This window comes from Lynx canadensis, chromosome A1 (assembly GCF_007474595.2).
Source record: "Lynx canadensis isolate LIC74 chromosome A1, mLynCan4.pri.v2, whole genome shotgun sequence".
In the NCBI taxonomy this organism is placed as follows: Eukaryota; Metazoa; Chordata; class Mammalia; order Carnivora; family Felidae; genus Lynx; species Lynx canadensis.
Genome location: NC_044303.2, coordinates 72,285,252 through 72,309,742, shown reverse-complemented (window position 1 = coordinate 72,309,742; position 24,491 = coordinate 72,285,252). Strand labels below are relative to the sequence as shown.

General features: G+C 38.5%; 1 protein-coding gene across 1 annotated transcript in view; it reads left to right on the top strand.

The window, feature by feature from the left end:
* NALCN (sodium leak channel, non-selective) overlaps positions 1 to 24,491 on the top strand; it is a 308,773-nt gene that overhangs the window by 150,860 nt on the left and 133,422 nt on the right. The window contains 1 exon segment of the mRNA XM_032592429.1: positions 1,163 to 1,354. Within this exon segment, the coding sequence (XP_032448320.1) occupies positions 1,163 to 1,354 (192 nt within the window).

Here is a 24,491-nt window from a genome sequence, read left to right as displayed (position 1 = left end):
TATGCAAAACATCTAAATATGTGTGTGTATTTAGATATAACAAAGATCTAAAAATGCAAGTCTTACATAAGACAGAAGTTTGTTTCTCTCCAGTAGTTGGTGGGTGTCCAGGGAAAGTAGGTGGCTCTGCTCCACACAGTCATGCAGGAAGCCTGCCTGTTGAGGTGGATTGAATCTGTTAGCTTCCATACAAGGCTTCCATTTCTGGTCCAAAGGGGCTACTCCATTCATTTCAATTTCCCTGCCAGAGGAAAGCATAAAGAGTATCCAGGGCAAGTTTATTTAATTAAATGTGCCAAAAGTTGCAAAAATTACTTCTTTTCATGTTCCTTACATCTGAACTTAGTTGACTGGCCACACCTAGCTATAAGTGGGGCTGGAAAATGTAGTCCTTGCTAGCCACTTGTTAGGCTAAAATTCTGATAGTTTTATTATTTAAAGAGAGGATAGAATGGATATTATGGTATCACTCTCAGGCATAAGTAAGGACTCTTTGATAGTAGATTCTTAAAAAAAAAAGTCTATATGTACAATAATATATAGGAAGCTTTGTTTTATGAGACATATAGCTAATCTTGGATTAAGCCTTTCATCTACATTTGAACATAAGAAAAATACCAATTGTATTTCAACAATATGTATTAGTTAATAGCACTTTGAGGGGTGCCTGGGTGGCTCAGTCGATTAAGCATGTGACTCTTAATCTCATCCCAGGTTATGATTTCACAGTTTGTAAGATCAAGCCCCATGTTGGGCTCTGTGCTGACAGCACGGAGCCTGCTTGGGATTCTCTCTCTCTGCCCCTCCCCAGCTCGCATGCCCTCTCTCTTTCTCTAAAAAGAAAGAAAGAAAGAAAGAAAGAAAGAAAGAAAGAAAGAAAATGTAATAGCACTTTGAATTATCACATTATATGTAAAAAAGCTTTTGTTACCACCATTTTCCTTCATTCAGGATTTATTGAGCTCTGGCTAAAAGGCAGAAAGGCAGGCACTGAGATACACCAAGATCTTAGTTATTGTAGTGTTACTTTTTGTCTGTAGCTACTCACATGGAAAAGTGTGATTTTATGAAGTACTGTGAAAAATGAGGTTTTAGTGTGAACTTGTTTAAGATTCAGTGTGAGTAAATGATCAAGTACATATGTTTTCCTCTCCCACAACAGGTTCTTCGGGTAGTTCGACTTATTAAGATTTCACCTGCATTAGAAGACTTTGTGTACAAGATATTTGGTCCTGGAAAAAAGCTTGGGAGTTTGGTCGTATTTACTGCCAGCCTCTTGATTGTTATGTCAGCAATTAGTCTTCAGATGTTCTGCTTTGTTGAAGAACTGGACAGGTTTACAACGTTTCCAAGGGTAAGTATAAAAACTGCAGTCAATTTAATCCATCATTCCCATTTTAGCAATAATAGTTAACATCAAAATAATATCCCTTTAACAGTAGATCAAAAATACTGGCATATTTTTGATAACTTGGAATAATTCAGTTTTAATATTTAAAATGGTCTCTTTTGCAGGGTGTAGGCACTTGAGCCTGTTTTCAACACTGTTAGATTATACCTCAATTGTAAAATTCTGGAAATAGTCTGATAAAATGAGATGCTAAAACCAGCCCAGTTGAAAGCTAGAGTTCTTAGTACCTATAGATGAAAGTATAGCAGAGTATTTTTTTAAGTTTATTAATTTATTTTGGGAGAGACAGAGAGCACAAGTGGGGAGGGGCAGAGAGAGAAGGAGAAAGAGAGAATCCCAAGCAGGCTCCACACTGGCAGTGTAGAGCCTGACATGGGGCTCAAACTCACAAAATTGTGAGATCATGATCTAAGCTGAAACCAAGAGTCAAGACACTTAACTGACTGAGCCACCCAGGTGCCCCTAGCAGAATCTTAAAATAAAATTTGTTTTTTGTGTCTGTGAAAGTTGACATTTCAAAATCTGTTTCACAGTTCATATATTATTTTTTAATTTTTTTTTAATATTTATTATTTATTTTTGAGAGAGAGAGACACACACACAGACACACACAGACACGCACAGACACACACACACGCACACACACACACACACAGAGTGATAACGGGGGAGGGGCATACAGAGAGGGAGACACAGAATCTGAAGCAGGCTCCAACCTCTGAGCTGTCTGTCAGCACAGAGCCCTATGGCTCAAACCCAGGAACTGTGAGATCATGACCTGAGCCAAAGTCAGACGCTTAACCAACTGAGCCACCCAGGTGCCCCTACAGTTCATAGATTTTAATGTCAAGCATAATCTAGAAGGAAGTTTTTGATTTTCAATGTAAGAAAATTCATAAACTCTTCAGATTTGAAATGTCTTTGGAAAATTCTCTAGTTCATGCCTCTGCATTATCATCAGGAATTCACTTAGGCTAAAAAAGGAAGTCAAAAATCAATCATAAACAGAATTCATGTAGAAAATACAACCCCTAACCAAGGATTCTGAAATTTAACTCCATGTGGAATTAAAAACATGAAAAAATGTAATGACCAAGACAAAAAAGTATGTATTTTTTCACCATAAGCTGAAATACCCATTTATATGGGAAGAATTATCTTGGGGTAACAACAGTATATAATTCATTTTTTTTTAATTTTTTAATGTTTTATTTATTTTTGAGACAGAGAGAGACAGAGCATAAACGAGGAAGGGTCAGAGAGAGAGGGAGACACAGAATCCAAAGCAGGCTCCAGGCTCTGAGCTGTCAGCACAGAGCCCGATGCAGGGCTCGAACTCACGAATGGTGAGATCATGACCTGAGCCGAAGTCGGACATTTAACCAACTGAGCCACCCAGGCTCCCCTAATTCATTTTTTTAAGATAAGCTTTGTGGGACACCTATATGGCTCAGTCGGTTGAGTGTCAGACTTCAGCTCAGGTCACCATCTCATGGTTTGCAAGTTCGAGCCTGCATTGGGCTCGCTGCTGTCAGCACAGAACCCACTTCAGATCCTCTGTCCCCCTGTCTCTCTGCCCATCTTCTGCTCATGCTCATTCCCTCAAAAATGAAATAAACATTAAAAAACTAAGCTTTGAAGGCAAAAGTGTCTGTACTCAAAATGGTAGTCTTATATAGGCTGGTTATTATTTTTTTTAACCTCGTGCTAAATTTGTTATGCATCACCAAGCATTTGTTGAGTGTGTATAAAGAGCCAGGCAATTTTGGTGATCTTAGGACAGAAACACGACTATATCCCCAGTCTTCAGGAAATTCTCAGTTGAAGGGCGTGCCAAGTAAGTAAATGCAAAGCATGATAGAGGCAGGCACGAGGTGCTCTGAGAACCCAGAACTAAGATCTGTAACCAGGAATGGAAACGTCCAAGTAGGCTTCTTGGAACAGTCACTAAAGAACAGTTGTACATAGACAATCAAAGTGGAGGAACACAGTGTCCTGGGTTTGGGGACAGAATATGCTAAAGGTGTGCGGTGAGCCTTTCTTGTTCCAGAAGGTAAAGGAGAAAGCAAGGCCAATGGTAAGAGGAGGATACAAGACCAAGGAAGGGTTAAGTTGGATGAAAGTGTGGTTGTATTTAAATGTTCGTTGAGAACAAGCAAGTAGAAGGTGAGGTTGAAGATGTAGGAGACACAGAGGATAATAGCAAAGGGTTCTTGAAGAAGGCATCCAGAGCATAGGCACAAGGATTGCTCTTAGACAAGTGTTGACACGTCCTGCATGGAGGTGGTGATGTAGGACAGCAAGCCAAACTGAGAGTCACAGCCAGTCTTTATTTTCCTACTACCACAGTACAAGCCACTGGCTCCCAGCATTCCATTTTCCACACTGAACAGCACTGGATGAGTGTCAGATGGGTGAGTGTATTGTGGCAGGAAGAATAGGGAAAAGTGCCTCAGCTGAGGCCTCTTGATGTGACTCTCAGAACAGAAGCACCCAAGCTAGGAATGTGGCTGTTCCTAAGAGCATGGCCACCTGGAGTGGGGCGTGCCGAGTTTCTGCCTGAATCTCCCTCCAGAGACAGACTGTGCACCAAATGTGGTGTGGGGATGGCAGCCCACCCTGCCAGCTTGTGGGGCAGAGCCTCTCCAGTGCCTGGGGTCGGGCCACATAGGATGCTATTGTCCTGGAGCCAGACTCTTCAACAAGAGGCTCAGCTCTTCTTCAGGGTTGGGGGCATGCAAGCAAAGATGACAGTGATGTCACTAAGCCCACCTTCTCTCTTTGTGTGCCCCGTCACTGGGGAAATGAAAATTGCAGAGCGCCATCGTTCAGAATGACACTGAGACTGTCATTGTCACAGTCCATCTCTGAGCCCAGGTTAATTCAGCACACAGTATTGAAGGCCCACTTAGGGCCAGCCATTGTTCTAGGAACAGGGGATCCTAAAAAGAAAACCACCCCCTGTCCCCTTCTTTATGTACACAGTCTTCTCTTTTTTTTTTTTTTTGTTTTTTTAATTTTTTTTTTCAACGTTTATTTATTTTGGGACAGAGAGAGACAGAGCATGAACGGGGAGGGGCAGAGAGAGAGGGAGACACAGAATGGGAAACAGGCTCCAGGCTCTGAGCCATCAGCCCAGAGCCCGACGCGGGGCTCGAACTCACGGACCGCGAGATCGTGACCTGGCTGAAGTCGGACGCTCAACCGACTGCGCCACCCAGGCGGCCCCCACAGTCTTCTCTTAACGTCAAATCTTATCTTCATCTTTTACTGTCTCCTCTAATCTCACATCACCGATTTTATATTTCTTAGCCAAAGCCTCTTGGAGCCAGATGGCTTTTGGAGTTCAGAATATTCTAGATATTACAAGGGTGATATCACTCCCTTCTTGGTTTAATTTGTTTGAGTCAGCACTCTGTAATCAATACACAAATGTTTCTTTAGCAAAACATCAGCCTTTGGGCAAAGAAGAATAAATAAGGACAATAAATAAGTCTTAGGTAAGATTGACTTTCTGCCACTAAATGAGCTACCAAAAAAAAAAAAAAAGAAGAAGAAGAAAAAAAGAAAGAGAAATTTTAGGTATTTTCAAGAATTTTTGAATATATTAAGAAGGCATCACAGATAAGAGTTTGCACTTCTTGTCATACAGATCTGATTTCTTATCACTGCTCCCTCACTTCTTAGCTATATGATACTAGACAAATTAGTCATTAAGCTTTTATTTTCTCACATCTAAAACGTAGGTAACAATAGCATTTTCCTCATACCATTATGTGGATTTAATAATATACCATACATACAAAATATACAAAATCCAACTCTTAGAAGCATTTTTAATGTTTTATTCTATATAATACAATATATTTGAAGTCAGTATATTAGATTCTGTATAAAAGATCAGGCTGCTTCAGAGCCACCCGACTTAGCCCCTTGGGATTTGCTCTATTTTCCAGCCATAATAGTAATCAAGTAGCATTACGTTTTCAGGTCTCCAATTACTCAATTGTGCCTTTCTGCCTGATTACTTTGACCATCTTAATGAAAGCAGCCAGGCAGCTATGGGGCCCCCTAATCAGTGATTCCGCAGCTGACGGGGTTGACAGCCTAAATGTGTGAAATGACTAGGAGTAGAATTTTCCTCGCACATGAACGCATTATGCATTAAATCCCTGAAAAATAATCAAATTTTGCAAGAAATGTTGAAAACATTGCAGCTACAAAAAGTAGTCATTATCATTCCCAGTCACACAAAGCATCATCCGTTGGTGCTACGTGCCTGACAGGAAATCATCAGAAAAGATGGTTAAAAACACATGATAGTCGATGGTAGATTTCTGTTCAGACACTCATCCATGGGTCTTACTCCGTTCCCTTCTTATAGAGCATCTCCCTCATTATCCACGGGTTGGTGTTGTGGTAGGTTGGTTAATTATGGTGTAGCCAAAGTGCACAAGATATGGTTAGCGGGCACCAGCCTCCGAGATGGTGGGAGTCAAGTAAAGATAATAAGAACAAGTGCTGAGTCTTCAAGTTCCTGTTTTACTTTGGGATGCATCATGTGATTTTTCTTATACGTACTTAGAGCTATGGAATGCAGAATAAACTATGTGCGCCCATGAGAGATGCTAGGAGAACACCCATCTTGAAGGAATCCAACAGAGGCAGAGCCAACCTGACTTGGCAAACCAGCCTCAGTCTTTGTGCCTGGCAAAGAGTTTTTCTGTGGCTCTTTCGTGAACCAGATTTGGACCCAGACATCTGGGTGGCATATTCTCTCTAAGGAAATAGGACTGGATATGAAATTAAACACTGTTTGATTGGATTTGTATCTTGGGCCCAGCAGCCCACTGTGAAACCCTCTAAGAGGACCTAACAGGAACATGTGAATTCCTAAAACAGCAGCCTGGGCACACAAAGTGATTGCCCACTGCATTGACTCTCTGACAGAGCTCCAGCCAACACTGAAGGACCCCAGCTACTTCCTGAAACACTTGAAGGCAGAGAGGTCCTAAAGGATTTTCACTTGTGTTATTCCACAAGTTCCCTAATGGGTCTCTGCCTCAGTGGCCATTTCTCGACCCATCTCCATTTGTAGCAAAATTTAAACTGTTTCCTTGGAACTCTCCTGTTTAAAATGTTTCAAGGTCTTCCTTTCCCTCACGATACCAACATTTGCTAGAGTTTTCAGTATCTTCTCTTCTCTATCGCCAGTTACCTCTTTGGGCTCATATTCAGGATTTCCCCCATCACATCTTCCAAAGGCAGAGAGGGCATCTATCTTGCTCATTAAATCCTCCATGCTTCGCACAACACTTCCCAGTGAATAGGTTTTCACTGAGGAATGAATAACAATGCTAGACCAAAGAAAACTTCTGTGATCCTTCCACACTGTATCAGGCTCAACATCCCAGATTCTTTCTTCCACTGCTGTCCCCTTACTCTGGGAACCCCTTTACTCTCCATCTCCTAACCCTTATCCATCTGAAATGTCTGCATAATTCTATCAGAATGCTTTGGCAGGAAGTAAGTAGCAGAAATCTTGACCCCAATCAACTTGAACAATTAGGAAATTTTCTCACAAAACTTGAGATTAGGTAAACCAGAAAGCCAAGACTCTGAATCTTTCACTGAAATTCTGTTGTGGGCTGAATATGTGCCCTAAAAATATATGTCTAGTAACCCAAAATATTACCTTATTTGGAAATAGAGGTGATTAAGTTAACATGAGGTCATACATTGGGCCCTAATCCAATATGACTGATATTCTATAAAAGAAGAGATTTGGACACAGACACAGACACACACAGAGGGGAAATGATATGAAAACACATGTGGAGAAGACAGCCCTGTGATGGAGTGACATCTACAAACCAAGGCCTCCAAGGATGCTGGAAAACACCTGAAGCTAGAAAACGGGAGAATCCTTAAGAGGGAGCATAGTCCTGCCAACACATTGATTTCAGACTGCTGAGCTGTGAGATAATAAATTCCCTTGCTTTTAAGACACTTAGTTTTTGGTACTTGGTTACAGCAGCCCAAGAAAACTACTGCAGTTATTTTCTCCATGTGTTGTCTTAGTGTGTTAGCAAAATGGATGCAATATTTCCAGAATTTGTGATAAAATCTTGAGGAAGAAGAGGGTCATCTTCAAGGAGCAAGGACACTTTTTCCTGGTACCATTTTCTACTTCCCCCAGCACACTTGCTGTCACTGTTCATTGGCAGGATTGGGTAACTTGGTTGTTCCTAACGAATCATTCACAAGATGGCTGAGCCAAGAGGATGGCTTAGATGAGTCATGTGGGAAGAGATGACTATTGGAGAAACACCACAAAACTACTACAGTGGTCAGACCCAGGGTTTGGACAAGGTTTCTCTCTCGCATCTCTCATCTCTAAAGCTTTGATATACCCTGTGGGCATGTAAATACACACGTGGTAGGAGGAGGACTGGTGTTTTAATTTTCTCTCACCTGAAGCACCTGGGCTTCAGCTCCTTCCCAAGATGTCCAAATAGTACCTGCAGAGAAGCCAGCACAAGGCCTGGCACAGAGTGGATTCCTGCTCCCCCTCTGTTTATGGCAGTTGTCCACTTTCGTGACCACACCATCAATTTTGTGCAAGCTCCTGTTGCCTCTGCTAGACCTCAAGTATCTTGAGGGTAGCAGCACCGTGCTCTCTTCTCCCAAAGCATGTACCACGATGCTGATGCCAATGCCTTGGGATCCAAGTCATTGGGAGGGTCAGGGCGGAAACAACCAGTGGAGCCTCAGCATACAGTCCCATGAGATGGAGAAGAGAAGCTTGACATTTGTTAATGGAGGGGGTGGGGGGGGGGAGAGGAAGATATATTGATAGAATTTAATAAAACCATTTTGTCATCTCAACCAATAACTTTCTCTTCTAATTTGGACCAAACAGACACTTCACTGCTAAGTAGAATCCCAAGGAAGATCAAGTCCTGCTGTGAGGCAGGATCCTGTAGTTCTGGGACTATTGTTGGGACTAATAACTTATGTTAGAAGGAGACAATTAGATTAACCTTTCATGATGGACAGCCTGTGCAGGTCCTAAGGACCACCGGTTGGCACAGGAAAGAGCCACCAGTCTTTCTTCAACAAAACAAAACAAATTGTGTGTTTCCCATAGCTGCCTGACAAAGCTTATGCGCGCAGTTTCACTAAGGCTTTTGTTCAGTTTATCTCTCCATTTATTGTACAAACAACTTGCCTCTAAGTTTACTAAAACACATGCAGTAAATATCCACTGTGCATCCTTTCACCAACTCAATATCTTTATTCCTTGTAAACTCTCACTAAAGTCATAATCCATGGGCCTCATTTGTTCCTCAGTTCTTCCAATGGGGAGTTTTTATTCAGAAGCAATAAACTACCTCCATGAGAGCAGGTATTGTATTTTAATATTATGTATTTCGTATGTTTCTTAATTGGCATTCTCTAAATGCAAATGACTTGCTCTGTTGAGTTCACTTATAAAACCATATCCAATGCAGTTATACAATATAAGCAGTAAATGAGATAAAACACTTAATTACAATTAATTTCCCTCTCTCACCACCAAAATGGCTTTTAACTGTACTGAAAGAATTACTGAGAAATGTAAAGAAACAACTTGCTCCTTAATTTTTTTGCATTTTTTGCCAGATGTAGTTAAGCGAGTCTGATTACATTCTAATAAGTCAAGGTATATATGTATATATATGATATGTATATATATATATACACACATACACATATATATGTGTATATACATATACGTATATATGTGTATGTGTATATATATATAATATACATATATATATATATCTATACATATATATACAGTTTAGTTATCTGAGAGAACGAGAGAGAGAGCACAAGTGTGCAGAGGATGGGCAAAGAGAGACAGGGAGATGAGAGAATCTGAAGCAGGCTCCATATTGACAGCGTGGAGTCTGAACATGGGGTTTGATCTCACCAAGCATGAAATCATGACCTGAGCTGCAACCAAGAGTCGGACACCTTAACTGACTGAACCACCCAGGTGCCTCAAGTCACGATACATTTTATCTTCAAAAGTAGAATTATTAGTTCAGACTTTATAATTATTTTCTCATGAAATGTTTCAGACATGCAAAGAATAATAAAATGTATTCTTCGTAGCCATACACAGCTTGACAAGCACATTAGAGCACATCTGAAGGCCCTGAATGCCTCTTCTTCATCACTCCCTTCTTGCTCATAGAGAAACACTTTTCGAATTTTGTGTTTAGGCTTTTAGTGCATTCCTTTATGCTTTAATGCATAAAGAAGCATCAACTGAAAATCACGTATCTTTTTGCATATTTAAACCTACCTTATTATGGTCTCATATATACTGTTTCTTCTGCTAATTGGCTTTTTTTTGCTATGTTTGTGAGATTACCGATGAGTACATGTAATTTTTTAAAATTTATTTTCCTTGCAGTATAATATGCAACCTATATATTGCATTATATTTATAATGCACTATTTATATAAACACTTGACAATTTGTTTTCCCATTCTCCTGCATGGTAAGTGAATTCCTCATCGGTTTGGGCAGGACTCACAAATAGGATGGAATTTCACATCTGTGAATAGGCTACTAATCAGTTAATTTGGAATCCATCAAAAAGGAGATTATCTTGGGTGTGCCTGACCCATTCAGAGGGACGGGCTCTTCTGAAGAGGCATTTGAAGCAAGAGTCTCTTGTGGCTTTGAAGAAATAAGTTGTCATGTTAAAGGGTCATGTGGTTAGGACCTGTGGGTGGCCTTTAGGGACTGTGGCTTCAAGAAGACAGGATCCTCAGTCCTACAGCCATAGGAACTGAATTCTGGTAACAATCTGAATGAGGCTCCAATGAGACACGGCCCAGCCCACACTTTTATTTCAGCCTCTGAGATCCTGAGCAGAGAACCCAGTTATACTGTGCCCACATCTCTAACCTACAGAAACTACAGATAAGAAATAAATATTGTTTTAAGGTGCTAAGTTTGTAATGATTTGTAACACAGAAATAGAAAATGAATGCATGCAGGTTTTGGATGTTTGTTTCTAATATTTTATAATTCCAAATAATGCTAATCTGAACATTGCAAATTAGCTTGTGCACATGTGAACATTTTGGGGGGGTATGTAGCTAGGAATAGAATTGCTGAGTCTTAGAATAAAGATACCTCCAACTTCAGCAGGTATGATAAACTTGCATTGCATTCCAACGCAATTTCCCCAGTGTATATGCTATCAGCAGGACATAGGAATGTTCTCTGCTTCACAACTCAGCCATACTTGGTCTTGTCAGGCTGTGTGTTACTTTCAACATTTAGCTCTTCATTAACCTGAATGATTTTTGTGGTTGCTGTGAGATAGGAGCAATCTTATTTATTTCCATTGGATAACCCATTGTCACAGTACCATTTATTGACTAGTCTATCCATTCCCCATGGTTCTGCTGTGCTGGCTGTGTCGTAATAGGATTCCACATGTGTGTACCCTGGTCAAGACACACAAGCTCCTTTCCATCATCTCCTTTTGTGAGGATTTTTTTTTTTTTTTTTTTTTTTTTTTTTTTTTTTTTTTGTCAATCTCTGGTGAAGTCCAGTGAATATCCAGCCTTACTCAAGGATCTCAGTTAGCAACCTCCATCTTTCCAGGGCCTGTGACTTTGCCCCTTATGCCTGACAGTACATGAAAAACCTAAGTCTGCCACAGACTGTAATCCCCTAAGATTGTCTTTTTTTGACCCAAGCTGCATATTAGTTTTTGGTACTAGGGTTTCAATTATTGTCTTGGGATCTTAAGTAGGCCTTTAAAAGGATGCTTGTTGCATTTTATACAGAATTTGGGGAGGGAGGGCTAATCAGTTTTTTTTTTCCTATAGATCAGATTACTAAGGCTCACTAATATATTTTGAGAATTAAAAAAACCCACTCCAGTGACTATCTTTCAGATGGATAGGTTTCTTTTTTTTTTCCTACAGATACACCTGAGGCTAGGCCACCATCTGAAGCCTCATTTGTTTGCATTCGGTTGCAATTTAATTATTGATTCTCACAATCTCATTTTGTGCCCCCCTAATCTCCTACACCATTGAAATCCATTTTCCACAAAATACCAGATACATCCATTCACAATGAAGACTAACTAAATTGTGTATGTGTTTTGTTGCTGTGGTAATTTAGCCCACATTCTCTATATGATGGAACCATGAGGCATACACACATGAACAAACATACCAACTGCCCTCTTTAACTTGTAACATAGTCAAGAGCGTAAGGAAGAAGTCAAACTTTCCCATAGTAGACACATAAGAAAGAACTCTAAATAAGCCAAAAGGTGAAATATGACATCACAGATTATCTGGAGAATATTTTAAAATTCTGGGAGCCCTACTATGTGCTAAGCACAGAGCTTCCAAAAATCACTTGTTTTAATAAGAGGAAGGGTCTGCTTCCAAAGCTTTCTGAAGAGTGGTCTTCAGGGGTGCATGTGGTTTCCACAGATCAGAGATTTGGGTAACGGCATTAGATGAGAATATCCCATTTCAGGAAGACAGAATGAGTAAATCAGAGACATGGAGAATCACTGGCATGGAGGGATGGATGAAAAAGGAACTGCAGTGTTGGTCTGGAGCCAGACAACAGGGTGTTTTCAGAGGTTGGGATCATGACAGAGGGAAGCTGTTGAAGATTTCACTCTTTCTTATTTTCTTCCTGGAGAAGAGCAGATGAGCTATTTTAAGGAAGGTTAGTTACACTGGAAGAAATGTATTTCTCTGAGGAGATATTTTCACTGAACAAAATTTCGTTTTTATTGACCAAGACAAAAATTTATGATTGAGGAATTGCAGCAGCATCAGGGCAGGCAGGGAGGTAAGTTTCATTTTTTCTGTGTGGCCATTACGTGTCATATCTTCTACAGTCTCTTAAAGTTGGTCCCATCAAAGGCTTTAGGCCATCCAAGGCCTTCATCCATGTCTGGACCTGGTGCTGTGATAGAAACTAGCACCTTGTTTTAAAAATTCCAAAGTAATTTAGTGATATAGCTTAATGTCACCATCTCCCCCCCAAAAAGTTTTTAAAAATAATTTTATTTCTTCCTGCTATAAAATCAGAGGGCTGTTTTTTGGTTTTTGAGTTTCTTTGTTTTTGTTGTTGTTGTTGGATTTTTTGTTTGTTTGTTTTTGCTTCTAGCTGAATTTTCTTGTGTGGCGATTCATCATGGCTAATGATAAAATTATATCTGGCTGCCGCTTCCTTTTTAAAGGGGCAGTTTTAATGCAGTATGAATCACGCACAGACAGCTGTCTTTTCTGTTGTGTATTACCATCCCTGGTTCCACTGAACTGCAGTTACCAGAAACTATTCCTTGAGTAAAACATCTTTAGAGTCCAAGCCTGAGTCCAGATGGGCACTCTTTTGAGGAAGACCTTTTATTGACCTGGCTATAATCCTTATCCAATTTAATCAAAATTTAAGAGATTAATCTAACGGGAAAGCAAAATGAAATTACAATGAATGCAACAAACGAAATTCAAATCACAAAAGTGAACCATGAGGACATCCATATCTGCTGGAGTTCAGCCACAAGTGTGACTCCAGTTTTTCTAGCAAAAGTAGACTTAGATAGATGAAAGATGATTATGAGATGAAAATGAACTATTTCCTAGAGAAGCATAATTATTTCTAACTAAGTCAAGAAAGACGTTTCCCCAGGGATCATTATTATCAATAATAATAATTACTATATGAGACTTTTTACATGTGAGGCCCTCAGAACAAGAACTTTTCATAGGTAAAAAGAGAGATACATACATACACACATAGATATCCACATATATCTAATGTGATCCCCAAAACAACCTATTAAGGAAGTATTTCCCCCACATTATAGATGTTGTTTAAAATAAAGCAGTAAGGAACATCATCAAAAATTGATAAGAACTAACAAGAAAATGTACAAGGCGACAATAATAGAATGTGATTTAGGGTTAACGTATAGATGAACGGACAAACATGCATTAAATGCATTTAATGCATGCATTAAAAAACATTTGGCAAAGAAAGCATCACAATTACAAGACAAATTGTTCTCAAACAAGCAATATAGGCAATACCAAAGTCTCCTCATACTATGTATCGAAATATCTTCCTGATGAGTTAGAGCAAGGTAATGTGAAGTGTGAAAATGTAGAAAACAAAAAGAAAATATCATCTTTCATCTTTCTTGATGATCAAGAAATTTCTGGGCCTAAAAGCAGAACACACTTGACTTTTCAAACAAGTCGAAAATAACCACTATAAATAATTTTTCAGATCAAAGGAAAACAACCTTAATTTATAATGCATGTCAGGAAGAAAGTGTTGAATGGACAAGATTTATTTGTTATTTTATTTTTTGGCTAATGGTCACGTGCACTGCTGGCAGAAAGCCCTCTCACACATTGCGTGTGGCAGTGAACATTTGTGTAACTTTTCTGGAAATCCGTTTTTCATTATATATGAAGACACTAAAAAGCATTTTTACTCTTTGATCTAATGGTTGCATTTCTAGAAATCTACTCCAAGAAAATAACCAGAGATGCATACAAAGACTGATCTTCAAAAAATGCTCTTTGTGGCATTATTTAATGTGAAAATTTTGAGACAACTTTAATGTCCAACCATCTGGAAAGTCTAAATAAATTTTAAATGTGGTGGCATATCATACAGTTATCAAAACTGTATTTTTGAGGTAAGCCATGGGCGACACTAATTGTGATGATAGCATATTAAAAAAGCATAATAGAAACTATATTTGTAACTGAGTTCAGTTTTATTTCAAATACATATATACACCCAGAAAAGAATGGTAGAATATAATGCTTCCCTTTATATATCTACTCTTACCTGAGAAATAAAAAATTCTACAAGACTAATTTTAGTCATATAATAAGACTAATTTTAATTCATGACTTGTAAAATCAGCTTTATTAACGTCAAATCATTTCAATTAAATATTTATTTGTAAACAACTATCAAATCTATTTTCAAGGTGTTAGAGAACTAAATAAGCACTATCAGATTAGAAGCAAAACTTGAAATTTATGTGTGATAGAAGAGTAGACAATATAATTTGCGGTAAAGCTAGCTCATTTTTTGTGGACTTAGTGAAGAAAGATGAGCATCAAATCCCATTCAAAGAGAGCAAACAGTGGCACACTCCATTTCTAACATGTAGGGTTATTGTTTGTTTGGTTGGTTTTTTTAATGCAAACCCCTAAGCTTTTTCTGACCAGAGTTGCTTTCTGTTTGAAGCCAAATAGAAAAATCTGGTTCTTTATATATATAATTTTTTTAATGTTTGTTTATTCTTGAGAGAGATAGAGACAGACAGACAGACAGAGTGTGAGCAGGGGAGGGGCAGAGAGAGAGAGAGAGAGAGAGAGAGAGACAGAATCTAAAGCAGACTCCAGACTGAGCTGTCAGCACAAAGCTCACATGGGGCCTGAACTCATGAACTGTGAGATCATGACCTGAGCTGACATCAGATGCTTAACCGACTGAGCCACCTCGGTGCCCTGAAAAACCTCGTTCTTAAGCATTGTTTTACAAACCGATAGTCAGGAAACACTGAAATTTCCTAGGTAGACTCCATGGTACTTTAGTTACAGAAGTTTTCTTAATAAATCCTCTGCTTGTTTAACAACAGGACACACAGCTGTGTTTTCAGGAGCACTGTTTCTTCTGTATATGTTACAAGATCTTTATTGCACCAAAAGTAGAACGTCAACTTTCATCTGCAATTTTATAGCGCATATTTGCCAATGAAATGCATCATTTACATCATGAAAATTTAATATGACTGACATTAGCAAAATCACTAATTAAGAAATAGGGCATAAATACTCCCAGAAACTTGACAGTCTGTTCTATGAAGAAAATTAATTCAGAAGTTTCCTATTTGCATAAACCTCCAGGTCTCATTTTCACAGCTGTTTGTTCTGTCAGCGAGATGGCTGCATTTCAAAATTATTTTAACATAATCGGTGGGAAGTATACCTTTCAACTAAAAATATCATGCTCCTCAAGAAAGACTGTTAGGGGAAAAATTTAAGTTCAGTCAGTTCATGTTGATTTTTTTTTCCCTTAAGATAAATGTTTCCAACATGGGCACTTTAACATTTAAGTCATAAATGATTAACATATTTTTATTATTAAAACAAATTAAAATTCTGTAATTTTAGATTCTCATGAAAATGAAAACATTATGTCCTTTCCATGTGGAAAAATGTTAATGAGTGGAGTTTATTTTAGCAAAGAGGAGAAAATACTACAGATACCTATTTTCCATTAATCAGTTGAGCTTAACTTGTGGTTCTAGATACGTACCCGATACTATGTAAGACAAAGAAGGTAAAAATTTTAAATACCACAAAATTTTCAAAATTTATAAAAGTTGAATATTATACTGTTTGTTTTAGTAATTTAAATTGTGAAAAGAAGTCAGCAATTACTAGTTCTTCAGATTTATACTACCTGCAATATTCAAAAGGACAGCAGGAATTTTAAGACCAGCCTAGATACCTGGCCCCACCATTTGCTTTCCTGCAGGCCTTGATTAATCATGTAAGGCCCCTGCACTTCCGTACGGGGTATAATATGTACAGTAGTAATTCGCGGGGTTATTGTTCAAGTTCCTCTGCATAAGGGACAATTAAATGCTTCAGGGGTTGTAAAGCACCATGTAAAATGCTAGTCATGACTCAGTATCTCTCCTTATGTCATTTTAAGGACAATTACCCTGAAAGAAATCCTAGGAGACTGTACAAATCCATGATTTTTGTCTGTATTGTCACTTACGGTGTTATATGTAAAAGTGAACCCAAGCATGGCCATTTGAAAGAAAAGAGATGTTTGGATACACCTCCAGACACTTTCAGGACTAGAAAAGGATTCACTGGCTTTTGCAAATGAGTTTCTGCCATCTTTCCTTTTACTCCTGAAATTATATTTAAGTGTAGGCTCTACCGAAAGTAATTTGCTGCTGGCGTAGGCATCAGGTTCTGATGTCTGCTCTGCTTCTAATTACATTCAAGCTCATTTTGACATTTAAGGCCAATTACTTTAGTCTCGATTCAGTAAGGCTCTTCCATAGTGGTCTAAAATTTGACCAGTAAACAGGCTTTTCCCTCTCTCTCTTTTTATTCATTTAAATGGAATGCTTGGCAACAAGCACATTTTAGGAATTATAGAAATGAAATAAATAATGTGGGTTCGTTTTGGAAAAAAAAAAGCAAAGAACTGCTTGGTCTTTTGGGACAGTATAAAAGGCAGTCACAGAATTGAAACCCCTGGTTTCAACTTTCTTTCTAAATGACAAGGTATAAGGCATAATCATTTTACAGAGAGATTAATGTTTTAAATGTTTCGTTTCGTATTAACAACAAAGGGAATTGATTTTAACAGATCTCAAATTCCAAAAAGTTCATATATTGAGAGAGAGACATGCCTTCAAAACCTTTACCATTTAAAGGTCACTAGCGACTAAACTCTCCAGACCAGGGCCCTACAACAAAATCCAGCCACTGTTCCATTTTGTTTTCAGATCCCAGTGTATGTGATAACATCGAGCACAGCACCTATTTTATTTAGCTCTCTATTATCAGTCCATTTGCTAACACCAGGATTTTTACTGTTTATTCAACAAATACAGATGAATCGACAGCACCAGAAGGTAATTTATCGGATTTATTAGGAACAAAACATTTACTGCAGCCTTTTCCTGTAATTTATAGGTAAGAGATAGTCTGGGAAAATGGGCTGGAAAATTTACTGTATGAAAACAAAGTTCTCCAATTGACTGCTAGTACCAATTAATAGATCATAAAATAGAGACACTTAGAGCTATAGAAGTTCTCTAGGGAATCATTTAGTTCAAAGATGAAACAAAATGATGCCATCAAAAATAACCACACTTTCAAAATCATATATCTAAAAGGAAATACCTTCTTTTTCTTTATTTAAAAAAATTTTTTTTCTTTAACATTTATTTATTACTGAGAGACAGAGAGACACAGAGCATGAGCAGGGGAGGGGTAGAGAGAGGGGGAGACACAGAATCTGAAGTAAGCTCCAGGCTCTGAGCTGTCAGCACAGAGCCCGATGCGGGGCTCGAACTCACAAACTGTGAGATCATGACCTGAGCTGAAGTCAGTCGCTTAACGAATTGAGTCACCCAGGCACCCCAAAAAGGAAATATCTTCTAAAAAATATGAGTAGCTTATCCAATATAATATTAAGCTTTATAAAAATGGAATCATACTGTGTATGGCATAAAGAGTTTTAAGTCATAGAAACTGTATAGAAACTCTGAAATTTAAATGAGGGTAATTGAAGTTTTTCCTTGAAAGAGATTTTTTCATTTTTATTAGTATTTCTTGTATGGTGCTTTCATGTTTATACTTAATTTAGTTTGATTCTCAAAACAGTCTTCAGAGTGCTGCTATCATGCATTTGGGGAAGATGGGTATCAGGACGGCTAGGTGTTCTTTGCCTCACTGCTCTGCCGCTCACAGAAGGTCAAGGTCTTAATACTCAGTTCATGCAACTCCAATTTAAAAATCACTCTTAGCTCCCCCATCTAGGAAGGTCATCTCTTGAGGGTGAGGGCAGAGATGAAGTGGATGTCATTACTCAGGTGCCAGATGACAAAAAGTTTGGGAAAGCTTGTGGCTGGTAATGGACTCACCAAAAACATGGAAGGGGCTTGCCAGACAGTGTTGAGGCCCCTTTGGAGGCCTGGGACAAGGGAGCCTGTCTTCCTCTGCTATAAGCCCCGTCTTCAGAGCACATGGAGGGGTAAGCGCAGCCATGAAAGGTCAGATTCACCTAGGCGTAGGCATTTTTCCTGAGTTTGCCAAAAAAGACAATCGGAGTTTGGAGACCTGGAAAAAGTGTAACTGAATTGATGGACCATCGAATTCCATCTAAACCATTAAAGAGGAATTGGAAGTAAAGAAATGGCTGCCACCAGTGGCTTTAACGTCACAGCGCTATGTTTTTACTCCAGATTTCAAATCCACAGAGTTTGGAGTTATGGACAGCTTAGTATAGCCACAGTAAGTGGTGGCTCTTAGAACTTTAATTTACTCTAGGTTTTTAAGTACATTTAATGTCATCTTATTGTTTTTTTCCACCCCCCACCGAACTCTCCATAAGACCTCGATCTTGACAGTCATGATTTTGCCAGCCAACATGAGATAAGTCCAACATTTGCTATTGATTGAAGTCATTTTAAATATTAAAGTTTTGAGTAGTTACGTTTTAAAATAAAAGAACTATACCACAAAATATTAAAGGATCATGATGCTAGTAGATTTTTTAGAGGATAAAACTCCTCTACCTATTACTGCTATTTGAGTGGGGGAAAAAGAAACAAGGAGATTGAGTAGGTGACTAATTAAGGCAATTAAAACCAAAGGAGGTGTCACTTTTGTGCTCAGTGAATACATCAAGCCAAGTCTTCTATTTTAGGGCTGACTGGTAGTAAGACACAGCAGGGACACTCTCAATAAAAAGGTTGAGCCACTATACAAGTTGTCAAGTGGATTTCATTTTGAAAGCACATCTATTGTAGAGAAAGAGTTCCCGAAACCAGCTAGAGCTAGAGAAAGTAGATGCAAATTATATTGTAAAATGAAAGCTGTATGTCAATATGGGTTGTATTCTTCACCACATTTAAAACTTTTTAAAGTGTCTATTTTTTAAAATAAGATGAATATCTGTTTTACATGTATTTGAATACAAAAGATAAAAGGCATGTTAAGTGAAAAGCAATTTTTCTGTCCACACAAAAACCTGTATGAGGATGTTCACAGCAGCATTATTCATAATGGCCAAAAAGGTGGAAACAACCCAAATATACATCAACTAATGAATAGATAAAATGTGGTATGTCCTTATAATGAAATATCAATTGGCAATAAAGGGAATACAGTGCTGATGCATACTACAACATGCATGAACCCTGACCACGGATTGTATGATGGAGATGTTGAGAACCGGCAAATTCAGAGAGGCAGAAAGTATAGTGGTTTCTGAAGGCTGCAGGAGGGAGAAATGGGGAGTGATTGCTCATGGGCACATAGTTTTTGAGGGGAGGGGAGGTAATGAACTGTTATTAAATTAGGGTAATGTCATACAACTCTGTGAATAAACTAAAAACACTTAATTGTAGACTTTAAAAGATGAATTTTATGGTACACAAAATATAATATATCTCAGTAAAGCTATTACTTTAAGAAGTTCAAATTGAGTATCTACCCCCCCCACTTCCTCCACATTCTGTCCTCTACATTCCAGTCCTCAGAGTACCAAGTTTATTTTATAGGCTTTCAAGCATTTTGAGGCCCACAAGAACACATCTAGTTTGTATATTACAAATGGGATCATACTGTATATTCTGCTCGATATATGTTGACTAAAACCTGAGGTGTTTACCCATCCTACTTTTTAAAAATATTTAATTATTGTTTGACCTAAATTTATATTCACACCTACTCAAAACCCAAAACATGCACTGGGGCATCAAGTTATCAAAGGGCATCCACGATATGCTTTTGAAAGGGTTATGAACTGCTTTGCAAGGCCCGGACAAAGACTTGTAGCCTGTTTATTTCAGCATAGGGTGATATCCTTGCTTTACTGTCTCACCTAACTCTAGGTAGGTCTGTCAGAAAGATCAAGGGATCCCTGGGACCTTGAGAGAGAAAAGGATGTCTTGTCATTGATAAACCTATCTCTGCCACCAACAGTGTGGCATGGGCCCTTGGTGGCCCTGGTGGCAGCTGGTCTAGGAGACATTGTTCACCCCATCTGTGATTGACATTCAAGGGCATTAGTGGAACAAAAGAGAAGTTATAAAAATACTTTCTTATTCCTCCCTCTTTGGTCTTATTTTTATTCAAGTTCCCCAGTCTCAGCTTATGACAGGAAAGTATAGCTCCAAAATGTAGGGCTACTTACAGGGAAACTATTAGCTGTGTTAGTAGTAATATCAGGGAATATTGAGAATAAATGTGGAACTGAGACCAAGAACCACGGTGAGATTTAGCGGGATTTCCTCACAGGTTGGATGCAGAAACCAAAAGTGTCTGTGAGGTCATTGGCCTGAGTAACTTGGAGAATGAGCTGATATTTCCTGAGATGGGAAGGAGACAGAGGGAACAGGTTTGGGGAATAGAGCATGAAGGGTTTGATGTGGAACATCTAATGCTTGAGATTCCTGTCCGATAGACATTCAAGTGGAGAAGCAGAGTCGATTCCAGATGTGAGGCTGAAGCCATCAGTATATAGATGGTATTTAAAGCATTGGGATGAGTGAGTTGAACTAGTTACTAAGTGTTGAGAGGCACAAAAGAGATCTGAGGATTGAGCCCTGAGGCTCTGCAGCATTTAGAGATTACGTGAGAAGATGCCAACAAAGGAGACTGAGAAGGGCTAGTGGTGAACTTTGTGTCTCTCTCCTGCAGTGCTCAGGACATTCAGTGACTCCAGGACCCTGTTCTCTATGCTTAGACATGTTTTCTCCTGCATCACCCCTGGAACAGCTCTCCTCATCACAATCCTGCCTTGTGGCTTTCTCCCCCTGCTCTGGTCCCACCCTTTGTTTTATTCCCACACACCTGAGGGATGTGATGCACTCCAATTAGAAAAAGGTGGTCACTGAGCTGGTGATTTTCAAGACCTTCCTTCTCCATTTGGTGAATATCATTGCCATGTCTACTCAGTGTGTTTTCTTTCCCTCTTAATTCCTGTTCATTCGGAGACGTTTGCTTCCTTGTTTTATCAACATACTCATAACTCTGACTTTTTAATGATCCCTCTTGTTCCTACTGACCTGCACAGCTTGTCTTCAGTTGTTCACCTCCAGATGCTACTGCCAGTATTGTGATTTTTCTCTGTACCTTCCACTAGAGGTTCATTAGAGATGTTTTTGATTGGTTTAGTTCTTCCCTGATGGAGCAGAGTTGTTTGTTCCTGATCACCTCAAAGGCCATTCTTTAGTTAACTGCTCATCCCTGATCCAGTTAGTACCTCCACGCACCTTCAGTGTGAACAGGGCCTGACCTGTATAGTGGTGTTTAACATGTGATTGTGTCATTTAAAAAAAAAAAAAGTAAGAGGACTTGTAAACAAAGTTGTTTACCCCTATTTACATCTGTAGGTTTGGACTTGAGGAGTAAAATCGCAAAACCACAGACCCTCTGTCCCTAAAACCTAAGGAAACAAATGAAACAGTTAATTATCAGCCTGAAAAAATTATACAGCAACAACCACACAAAGGCAAAGCCACAGTTTCATACCATTATCTTTGAATAGCAGCTACTAAGAAGGAAGGAGGAAAGCTGGGAGAAAGAGAGAGTCAAAGAGGGAGGATTCACTCTTGAAGCTCATGCCTTAAGCCTGTTTTCCAGACATTGAGAAGAAAATAAACTGGAAAAGGAAATCTTAAAACACATCCTCCTCTCCTTCTGTTTGAGGAGACTTGACCATGGAAGCATGCACAAGCCTGAAAAAAGACGAGAAACCCCCCAGTGTAGAAGTGACTTGTTCCAGCCCTTTTACGAGAGGCAAAATAAACTGCTAGATCACACCATTTTATTTTTCCAAGACAGAAAGAAAGCTTGAGAGTGAAAGCAAAATAATCATGATTTCCAGAAACAAATTGTCTCCCATGATACACAAAAATTTAGCATAGTGAGAGTATGAGGAGAAAAGAAGAAAACAGAAGCCACAAGGGGACAGGCGGCCCTGGGAGCAAGAGCCCCTCTTGTATTCTTTCTCCTCACAGAGAACCCAAAATGGCAGAATCAGCCTGTCTGTCCTCCCCTGGAGCCAGTGCTGGGAGAGTGAGGTCTGGAAGAGCCCATGATCTGAGGATGCAAACACCAGAGACTGACGGGCTCTGGCAGCAATAAGGATTTCTGAATAACTGAACTGAAGAAATACCTCAAGCCTGATCTTTCGAGCATGACTTCCCATAGCCTAGCTAATACTTCTGTCCCTGCAAACCCCTCTTCTCATACTGAGACAGCAAAGCAGAGAGAAGAAAACCCAGCTGACATTGAAACAGGACTCACAACCAGGCCTGAGATTTGGGGTCACTTTCTGACACCGTAATAGAACAAAAGATCTAGACAAGAAAGTTAATTGTATTTCAGAAGGACAGATATATGTTTTCACTCATATGTGGATCTTGAGAAACTTAACAGAAGACCATGGAGGAAGGGAAGAGAAATAATTTCAAACAGAGAGGGAGGAAGGCAAACCGTAAGAGACTCTTAAATATAGAGAACAAACAGGGTGGATAGGGGGTGGGGGAGAGGGGAAAATGGGTGATGGGCATTGAGGAGGTCACTTGCTGGGATGAGCACTGGGTGTTGTATGTAAGCAATGAACCATGGAAACTGACCCCCAAAAACCAAGAACACACTTTACACAGTGTATGTTAGCCATTTTGACAAAATATTTAAAAAAGAATGAGAAGAAAGTTCAAAGCAAAGATTCTGACCACCATGGAGCAAATCTAGAAAACAATTAGTCCACATTAAAACAGGTGATAAGAAGACTCCAAGAAAAATATCCGAGAGCAAGAATCCAATGGTTTTGGAGTAACAGAAGGTTTTGGGAAGAACATCTACAGCAGCATGAGAGTGGAATTTATTCCAAACAATAGATAAAATTCATGAGAATTTGGAAAGTATAGGAAATAGAAGGGGGGGAGGTATATATTTCTTTTTCCAACAAAATCTGTCAAAACCAATCAGAAAATCTCAACCAAGCAAAACTAAACTTAACTGAAAATTGTGTAAGAAAGCAAAGATTCAAATAAAATGCATGAAACTAAGTCAGATTCTGAGCAATTAGTGGAAAGTGAAAAAGGGAGCATTTACCTGGAGCATTGACCTTCTGGTACCGTATACCTCATAATACTGGAGCCCTGGAGAAGGAAGTAAGATCTGAGAGCATTACCCGACTCAACAGTGAAAAATATTTTTATAGTCAACTTATAGTTTATCAAGCTGTTGATTATAAATGTACTGGCAAGCATGAAAGACCAGTTAGGACTAAAAAATGTGCTTAGGCATACAGCTGTAGTCTGCAGTTTATCATCCATTAAGAAACTCATCATCAAGTTTCTTTACTATACAGTATTTTAATGATATGACATCACCTTGATTAAGCTTTTGAAAGGTAATATTAATTAGCTTAACAAGAAGTGTGTGGAAACTATATAAGTAGAAATATTTTCTCAGAATCATGAATAAAAAGTAATAAATTGAAAGGTAAACATTTCTATGAGATTGGAGAATATTAGTTTTTCTTAGATTAATGTAATCTCAACAAATAAAACAAGAGGATGTTTTGAGGAGTTAATACGTAAAAGTAAATAAAAGAATTCTGAAAACAGAAGTTTATGGGGAACAGCTAGGAACCCTAGCTTTTTAAATTCATTACGATGTTTTAAATTCATTAATCAAATTATTAATTCGTTTTAATCATTATTAAAGTGAATGTACAGTTGTTAGGCAATTTGGAGTGAGATAGATTGATGGGAAAAAATAAAAATTTAGAAATAGAGCTGAAATTGTCTGAGTATTCAGTTTATGATAAGAGGTATTTCAGATTAGTGAAGAAAAGATAATTTTTTTTCAATTATATGTGCTGAGTCAGCTGATCACTATTAAAAGAAAAAATAAGATTAATTCTTATGTCACTTCTTATACCAAAATAAATTCCAGATACAAACTGATTTAAATGTGACTTCTGGTTAAGCATGTTAAACATAATAAACTAAAACTACTTCATAAAAGTATGGGTACATTTACGTCCAATCATCCAGTGAGAGAAGTTTTTTACCTTAGATAAAAGAATAGCAAATTAGACCACATAGAAATGTAAAATTTATGTTCACAAAAATACCACAAATGGATTGAGGAAAATACTTTAAACATATATAACAGATAAAAGATCCATTTTCTTAATTTATAAAGAGCTGGTAGAAGCCATTAAAGA